Source organism: Halyomorpha halys, unplaced genomic scaffold, assembly GCF_000696795.3.
Source record: "Halyomorpha halys isolate HHAL.00 unplaced genomic scaffold, Hhal_1.1 Scaffold620.1, whole genome shotgun sequence".
Lineage (NCBI taxonomy): Eukaryota > Metazoa > Arthropoda > Insecta > Hemiptera > Pentatomidae > Halyomorpha > Halyomorpha halys.
This window is the reverse complement of record NW_027107900.1, coordinates 398,031-407,949: the sequence shown is the minus strand read 5'-3', so window position 1 is coordinate 407,949 and position 9,919 is coordinate 398,031. Positions and strand designations below refer to the sequence as shown.

The window sequence follows — 9,919 nt, the reverse complement described above, 5'->3', positions numbered from 1 at the left end:
AGAGTTCTACTACTGGGTAGTTTCTCTACATCCTGTATTATATCATTATGTCATTATGATCAAATTTACTTGTTGTATTTTTTATAAAGTTGTAAATATCAATAAATAAATAAAAAAAAAAAGAATCAGTTGAATAAAATCGTTATAGAATCATTCATTGAAAATTGAACCAGCTATCAACCATTTTTAATTTTTTTTTTTCGATTTACAGATTTGGTACTATGTTGTCACGAGGTAAAAGAATTTCTTTTAAGGATAATTAAATCTCCTTTTAATTAATCGTTTTGTGGAGAAATTCTGTTACCCAAACTGTTCATTAAAAAAAAAATATATATGAAAATGGACTTGGATCTTTTTTTAATTAAACTCCTTAGATAAAATCTGTGTAATTTTTTAATACTAAGGGGGTAATATGTATGTATTAAGTATGTCTTTAAATAAGTTATTTATTTTTTCAATCGATCAGCACTCATTCAAAGGCATAAAAAGGTAACGATATTCTGCTACTGTGTGTGAACCATCTGAATAGAGATAAGGTTTTAGTTATACAAAAATAAATAAATTAGGGAGAGAGGATCACCATGTCATAAACCAGATATATCCTTGAACTTTTAAAAGTATGTTCATTGATTCAGACTTTATTGTGTAATTCTCCCACACATTCCAACTATAATTCTGCAGAAGGTTTCATGAAATATAAAACCGATTCTGGACTAAAAGTGGTACAACCAAGATTTATGGCATTGATAGACTGCTTAAAAATAACATCTTTAAGGTATAATTTACCTACTTAAATTTAATCCTGTACCAGAAACAGGCTGATGCAACAGCATTTTTGTACCCTTAAGAAATTTAAAAAAAATAATAACCCCAAAAACCGAAAGGAGGATTATTTCGGTGCCTGCATGTTTTTTTTTTTGTGTGTGGTTAGGGGATAAATCTTTCATAAGGCGAAGTACAACAAATAAAAAGCTACACAACCGTGTGTGATTCCTACTCACTAAGAAACCACCTCACAATTCTTCTTTACACCCCACGTAGCCCTCGAAGATAAGATGTAGGTTATTAAGCAATTGCCAGGCCTCTTCTTTCATGTGAGCCATCTACCTGCACTCCAATCCTCCTCCTTAGTCGCCACCATAGCGACTAAGTTTTCCCCCACTAATTTTTTCCCAGTTTCAAGTCAAGCTCTTCTTTTTTCTAAGTAAAATCTGGACAACAGAACGAATGTGCTATTGTTTTGTCTACGGAACCATAAGTTGGATACGTTGGTCTGTCGTCCAGTTTGAAGTAGGCTAAGCAGGACCTGAAGCAACTGAGTGAGATAATAATAAACCCCGTGATTCCGGTATTTTTATCTTAATACATCGGGTATTATCATACGGTGGGTCCATCTTCAATAAGATAGGACATTTCAGCGTCTCTACCATCATTCAAGAGTCCTTTGGAACATACATCTACGTTCATCTGCCTAAAGATCTGTCGAAGATTTATATGCAATGATGTGCACTGCATCGTAGAATACGGAGCGAAAAGCGCGAGCGTCACGTACAGAACTTCTTCAACAAACACCGATCGCTTTAAGGAAATATGACTGCTTTTGGCAGGCTTCTTCCAAATCGGTGCTGTGTACAAAAGCGTGGAACTTGCTGCATCCCAGAAACCAGAAGCTTCCTCTAATTATCTCTTGGTTCTCCAATATCTGGCATAGTCCCAGCCAATGTTTTAGTCACTTGCGCTCCTCTGGTGCTAAATTTATGTAAATTTTCTGAAGCCTGGCGTCAATCTGCACGCCTGAGCACTGTGTCATACATAATGTTTCATAGCAATTGCCCTAAAACTGAACCTTGAGAAACGCCACCCGTTATCTTGTAAATGCTCAATCCAGCTTCTGTATCATACCTCAAAATTCTATCTGTGAAAGAACTCCCAATAATCTTTATGAGGTATTGTGGGACTTCTTTGTATTCCGTCCATGACATAGTCCCATCGAGCTTAATTAAAAGCGTTATTAACGTCCAATGTTATAATTATGCAGTACTTCTTTCCACTAACCACTAATTTTGGCTTCACTAGCATAATGTATAGGGGATACTTTTTAATAGCATTTCATACCATATTGATCAACATTAAGTTGTATCTTGTCGAATAATTATATTTGGAGGGGGGGGGGGCTTTTAAATATAAACATTACTAAGGTGCAGCCCTATCAAGAAGACGTTCATCCGAGTGCTGGGCTGCACAGTCTATTATAATTTATGTTGCTATAAATTAAATGGGTTACCCTTTATCCTTTTTCCTAAGTAAATTGTATACAAAGAAGAAAGTAAAAAAATAAAATAAAATAAAAAGAAATTGTTGATTATTGGCAGCGGTGGCATGCGCAAGCCCGGTGCACTACCCGATTCCCAGTTTCCAGAAATATCTAGTCAGGGGAAAACAAAATGCAATTATTACTGACATTAAATAATAAATGCTTTAAGAAACATGATAGTTCATTGTTATTTATACTCCGGTTTTAAAATTTGCTTTGCCACTTAAAAAATTCATTTCTGTTGTATAATATAAATCACTTATTTCATAATTAGTTATCTATAATCTGTTCAACAGCAATTTCAGAAACTTCTAATTGAGAAGTCTCTCTCAGCGGCCTTTTTCCAATTATGGGTGCTGAACTGAGTTCTCAACTATCATGGCAATCCACAACTATTTGTAAACTTAACTTTCAAACTGACTTTGATACTTGAAACATTATATTGTATTCTTGAATAAACCTCTCAATTACTTGGTTTACAATTAACTATCTATAATCTGTTTAGCAACAATTTCAGAAACTAATGATTAAGAAATCCCCCTAAGCGGCCCTTTTCAATTATGACTGCTCAACTATCATGGAAGTCCATAACTATACGTACTCAGAAGAGCACTAAAGGAGAAGAGAGTTCTAAATTCCTAAACGATCGCGTTGTAGCTAAATTCCTAAACGATCGCGTTGTGGCTAAATTACTAAACGTATTATAGGTACTTGGATTTAGAGAGTTGTTCGAGTATATATCGTCAATTTTGTGCAATAAGAGCGAATCCAACAGTATTCAGAAGAGTACTTCACCTGGAATAGAAAATTGTTTTGGGATGAAACCTACAATATGTTAATCCTGGAACATTACTGATTGAGTTTTATTTTGGATAAAATTAGTACCAATTAATAGTCCAGTAAAATACACCTGATAAAGCATTTAATAACTTTGTTGTCATTCATAGATAACAGAAAATACAATTTTTTTTCCTATTTTTTATTTTTCTAAAATTCCTAAATAAAAAAAGTTATTTAGAAATAAATAGTGTGTGAACTAATTTTTTGTATGCTATGCATAAGTAATAGCTCAATAAAACAAAGCCTTGCATATTTACGGTTTATAATTAAATGATACTTACTTAAACATCTTAATGAATAAAATTGGTAGATATGGATATTGTTGGCAAGGAGCAATAAATAATTTAATAATAATTGTCAAATCAGGTGAGTGATCAATAATAAATATTTTGTATAACGAACAACAAGGAAAAAAGAATAAATTATTTACTCATGTTTTAATCAAATGGAATTTACTTTGAAAAAAAAATCTTCATACAATGGAAAACATTTCGAAGAATTGTTTTGACAAATTTATCAAATATAATACCAGTGACAAATTATTTGTCAATTAAATTATATAATTCAATTATCTTCTGTATTTATTATTTTCTTTTTATAATTTATTATTTTGTTTATTTATCCTCGTTCGGCATTTTATTTTATAAATATATTCACTTTTAATCAATAACAAATAACTCTTATTTCTCAATTTTACATCTATTTATTTCTAAATTTTTATATTTTTCGTTATTCTGTGAGCTTATTTCCTTCACAGTCCTTCGTGTCATTGATTTTTCATTTTTCATTCAACTGTTTAATTATTCACATTTTATTAACAACTATTATTTCCATCTTATTTATTTAAAATCTTTATTTTAATCTACATTGTTTGGCCAAAAAAGGACGCATGAATTTTTTTTTTTTGTTTTTTTTACTAGGGTCGGTGGAAATCTTCAAAAGACGGGACTATCCGTGTGGGATTTTTACCCACTAAAACTACCGCCCTAAACCTGCCCATTCCTCTCCACGGGACCGCCGCTAGGCATTACTTCATGGAGGGATATGGCCGAGTGCGGTTTTCTTCGCGTGGTTTTCACGTTTCCATGCTCCACCTCTTCCAGCCTCCTCGTCCTCTCTCAACCTCTTGAGGACGACTGCGGTGAATCTCTTCGCTGCGTTCCAATGCTGGTCTGAGCACATTTGCTCACCACATTTTCTGGTGCGATGCGTCCTCCCCACACTCGCCACTACAACTACAACGTCCTCTGTGAATCCCACAACTGTGGCTCCCTCCAGCATTGTCAATTTGAAGATTACATCGTACATGACGCTCCACAGAAGAGGCTCTAATACCTAGCCCTGTAGGACACCACCAGTCACCTTGTATCTCCTTTGGCCAATGTCTGAAAAATAAAACAGAACTCTATCTTTGAAGTAGTATGCGAGAACTCTCATAAGGTAGGCTGGTACCACCATAATCTGCAGGGCATCTATTATGCAGGTCCATCTTGCAGTGCTAAAATTATTCTTAACGTCTAGTGTGATGATTGCTGCATAACACTTAGCACCTCTCCTCCACCATGCTCCTGCAATTGCTGTGCGGGCCATCTCGACTACCATTCCGAAATCCGTATTGAGCCCGTGAGAGACCATCAACTCCCACCGTGAACACTTGTAGCCTGAGGGAAACGATTTTCTAAAATGCCTTACCCATATTATCAAAAACAAATTCGACGATATGCAATTGCAGGTTAATGGGTCTTCCAGTCTTCTCTTACCATTTGGAATAAGTGCGAGGCTCTGTCTCTTCCAAGGTTTCGGAATTGAGCCTTTACGAATACAAGAATTGAAGAGGTGTGTGTTTGTGCGCGCGCGTGCTTTTGTATGTATATGCGAAACTGTTTTATTTAGGAACACAATTTATCTTTATATGTTTTGTAAAGACATTTTCTTTTAATGCAGCAATACAAAAATGTCACCAAAAGTTGTATTATTGAATAATCCTCAATACTCACCAAATATATATCGCATCAACATTTGCAAAAAAAAATAACGGATTAGCGCCAGGACATTCATTATTTCAAAAAATCTATTTTCTAGAAAATCATAAATATCAATTGCAAAGTTTAGAAAGGCTAACATCAAAAACAGTTTAAAGAATAATGTAATTATAAGTAATTTAAATGACTATCTAAATTTATAAAATTAATCTAACATTTTTTACTTCTTTTTTTTTACGCTCACTCCCGAAGAATAGTATATAGTACATAAATATACACAAGAAAACGGATTACTGATTGACTGAATGTGCAAAAGGAACTTTTTATGATTTTAAAATTATTTTTAACTAAAATTTTATTAAATTGTGTACTGTAAATATCTTCTACACCATACCATTGCACAATGCCTATTACTATCACCTGGACCTCCTTAAAAAATATGCATAAGCTCCAGGATAATTAATTCATGACGACGCAGTACTTTGTATTTTCATTTTTTCCTTACTACCTCAAAAATCTGTTGAAATGCAACTTTTTTTAGCTGTCCTATACCATATTCCTTCATTACCTTGGAAGAGGAAGTATAATGGATGGGGTAAATTGGAAGGAAACCTTAAGTCAGAAATGTACCCGGGGGCATCGGAGACGAAACATAAGACAGCCAACGATTGGATTCTAATCGTTGGCTGCCTTATGTTTCAGATTAGATAAAAATGGATGATAGTACTTTTCCCTCAACGCACACCTAAGCCCCAAGGCCAACCCCCCACTTTTTGGCTTCACTTTAGATCTGAAGGAAAGTAGGTTTATGCCTCATCTATGTTCAGTATATTTAGAACTATTATGGGTTAGTATACGTACAGCACTATGTTTATTTGGTTTGTCTTTTTTAAACTGTGGATATGATTTTGGTTTCCATTTATGTTTGACTGCGATTTTCTTTCTTGGTGACGTCTATCATTTAAGAATTAGAAACGTTGTTATCTTTATTATTTTATTCTAGCTAAGAAACATAAACACTGTTTTGGCATCTATCTGTTATATCCTATCAATTAAATTTATAAATACCTATGAGTTTAAGACGAATACAGAGATCCCTTGAATGAGCGAGCGTAAGAAACCGGCACGGAGTGGGGGTGGTGGTGGGGCGGGACGCGCGCCGCAGTCGGTCACGAGTCCTGAGCCGGTCTGTGTCGGAGTTCTGGATCTAGTTCGAGCGATCACGGGGCTGTCCCTCTGCAGAGGGGGCGGCATGAAGGAGGCGGCACAGCCACTCCACCGGGCTCGCAGGTTGCCCGCCGCCGGCAAGAAGTGTGTCCTCACCCTCGATGGCTACTCCTATGTTATCGGTAAGTTTGAAGAAGCGTCTTCCTTCGCTAGCAGCTTTCACAGCATTAGCTATGGAATATATGGAAAACATTTATATAATAACAAAATTTTCAGTAATACAAGTCCCTTCCAAGAAAGTTCAAAACGATAAGTAGCCACAGTTATCATACGTTCCATCAAGCGTCAAGGAATCTGACAAGGTTGTTTGCAACTTGTTGGACCAGACGTCATCTGTTGAGCGTTGGATTGGAAATATATGGATATGTTTTTCTTATTAATATGAACATTATCTTTTGTTCCTACCCTTAAATTTATTTTTCAAGTTACAATCTGGATTTGGGTAGGATCAATAATAAAGATGACATTCATGAGGATTAGCAAAAGATCATATTCCTGTATCTTTTTTGAGATATTTTATGTAAGGAAAGTATTTCTAACAATAAAATATGTTCCCACCCGGATTTAAAAAGAAAAACTATGAAACATTTGTAAAAATACTAAATAATATAGGGATAAAACATATAAGGCAATGCCATAAGATTTGGGCATTTAAAAAAAAAACTGAATAAGTACCTTGAAGCCATCTATGCTCTGGCAGGGAAGATAATACCTGTATGAACTTTCATATATGGACACCATTATTATTGATCCTGCTCAAATTCCGCTTGTCATTTAAAAAATGATGGTAGATTTGTGTTTTGACGAGGAATACATAAGGAGATATCTAGCCAGAGATAGACAATGTCATCAGCACCGAAGCTTCCGGTTCATAAGTCTCAAAATGGTTATGTATACGGTATTTTACTTAAGAAGGAAACCACATGAGAAGTGCTAAATGTTCCATGCATTTCTTGTACTATGCATAAGGATAATCAACATTATTCTTATACATGTAGATAATTTGTTGTTATATAGTATACTATGCAGAAACCATACAGAATCATCCACAATAAAAAATTCAGTTTAATAATATGTTAATATTTAATCTCTTTTATGAAACCAGTTAATATTTATCCGTTAAATACATTTACTTATTTCTTATATCTAAATATATGATATATATTTTTTGTTAATATTTGTGTAAATATATATGTATGAAATGAATAAGAAAGATTTTTGAAGCTCTATGGGGAATTTCGCATGAATTTTCTATGAGCAAAATCTATGAGAAGCGCAAATTCGGACATTGGTATTGATGTTAATATTTGCACCCGAAACTGTATTTTTTTAAATTTAAAACGTTCAATATTTTAGATGAATAAAATTAATCAAGCTAAATAACCTTTTAAGTTAATTTTAATGTGCGATGCTATATGCATTTCGAAGTTGCTAAGCCTTCAGATTTTTTAATATTGACCTTCTTCAGTGCAGTTAATGCTATCTACTTTTTCCTGGAATATATGTGCAACGATTTTATTTAACCATTAAATAAATTTAAAACAATAATACATACTACGAAGAAAGAATATATACTAAAAACCATAAAGAAAGAATTTATAGTGTGTACTCCTAGTTAGTAATTATATAATTACATTTGATTAGTAAGTATATATTAATTATTACATAATTACATCACTGGTAAATGATACAATAAAAACTTCTGCAATATTAAGATGTTTGTTAGAATTATGTTAACTTACTTTCAACCAGAAGACACTTCACATTATTTAATACCAACATTAGTCTTTTATAAGTTTATAACAACACAAACTTCCTAATAAGTATTTGAAATCAGCCGAAAAATCCGGTGATTGCAAATATTTCAATTCATAATAAATTATAGGTACAATGTTTTATGACAAGAGTACCTCAATTGTTACACATGTAATAATGGAATTTCAAGATTTATGTTATCATTACTTCTGACAGTAAAAACTTTAATATTAAAAATTAGTATGGCTACGAAGATATCATTATGGTCATAAATATAAATTCAATTACTTCATAATTAGCAAACAAAAAAAAACAGACTGCTTCTTAGTAAATTTCAAGTTGATTTATTTATGAGAAGATAGTCAAAGGTTCGGTCAGCAAAAATAAGGCAAAATAATAAACAAACAAATTTGGAGGTATATATATAGCATTTAATTAAGTAGAAAATAGGTGATTGATAACAAAAGAAGGTGAAAAATAATATTATAGAAGTAAGAATTATACAAAATAAAGTATGGAAAATTAAAAAAAAAAAAGTGTTAAAGACATAAACATAATAACAAAAAAAAAGTGCTGAAAAAAATTTTGCTGGCCGCACCTTTTACCATCTTCTCCTCATATTAACCTACAGTCGACTAGTAACACCTCATTTAGTTATTTTACTGCTATCATGATAAGAATGCCTTAACTATTTTAGAAATATGAGAATTCTCAATTAAAATATCTGTAAATATTTTGACTAATCTTTTATAGTAATGAGCTATCAAGATGATATAGAATGCTAAATTTGTTACCAGAGTCACTGGTTACCCAATGAGGATCAATTTTATCATGCGAGTATTCAACATGAAATACAATATATAGATCTCTTTTAATCATCGATCCGAAAAATTAATTTTCTTTCTAAAGAAAAATCTTCTTGAAGCTAAAACCCAATTTTTTATATCTATGACATTAATGTTACCGTTTCTGGTCTCTGGTGAAGTGGATTTTCCGTGGTATTGATGAACAAAAAAAGCGAACGTGAAGCCCTTACTCGAGACAGGCTCCGAACAAATATGCCGGGTCGTCGAATCTTTTCAGGCGGACACTAAATTTCAGTCAGCTTGACGAATCGAGCATGACTCGACAGCCTGATGTCCTCGGTCTGAGCGAATCCTTATCGCTGTTCTCAATTCATAATCAAAATATATCGACTTTACTTTCTTAACATACTCTTGCCATAAATCCAATCATAAATGTTCTTTTTACAATATCATATAACACATTAATACCAACTCTTGCTTTCTAGGATTTAGAAATCAAAAGCGGAGCAAACAGCGGTTACAAAAGACACCAAAAGCGTCTGATAAAGTTTCAGTCCGAACATTCTAGATAGAGGAACGATATTCTACGTTAAAAAATCAATGCATGAGAATCAACATACAGTACCTTAATGCCTTCATTATTTTAACAAAAGCGTGACTACTTATAAATGATATTCTTTATAATTAATTATAAATTCATCGCTTGACCCTGAAATTATAAATACATAATGTCTACGCACTTTATTAAAAAAAAAATAAAGTATAATGTAACTGCACAAGTTTTCACACCTTATTACAGTCTTTGTACATTTGTTTTTTAATGAGATGTTTACATTATTCAATTGGATAAAAAAAAAAATAAATGGAAAAAAAAATAACTTCAAAATAAAAATTTCAGGTTGTTAAGGTGGGTCCCCCAGTCATAAAATAATATTTGGTATACCTTGTACCAAACTTTCTGTGAATAAATTTTATTAGTAAATTAATAAATCAAA

The 9,919-nt window shown here is 32.9% G+C and overlaps 1 protein-coding gene across 4 annotated transcripts in view; it reads left to right on the top strand.

The window, feature by feature from the left end:
• Positions 1–9,919, top strand: part of LOC106684800 (dual specificity calcium/calmodulin-dependent 3',5'-cyclic nucleotide phosphodiesterase 1) — a 420,431-nt gene that overhangs the window by 92,798 nt on the left and 317,714 nt on the right. For 2 of the 4 annotated variants that reach the window (XM_067046267.1, XM_067046265.1), the window contains exon 1: positions 6,315–6,485. The exons of the other annotated variants lie outside the window; for them this stretch is intronic. In XM_067046267.1, coding sequence (XP_066902368.1) covers positions 6,389–6,485 — 97 coding nt within the window. In that variant the 5' untranslated portion in view covers positions 6,315–6,388. Of the gene's footprint in view, positions 1–6,314; positions 6,486–9,919 lie in introns of those variants that run through there. 4 annotated transcript variants of the gene reach the window in all.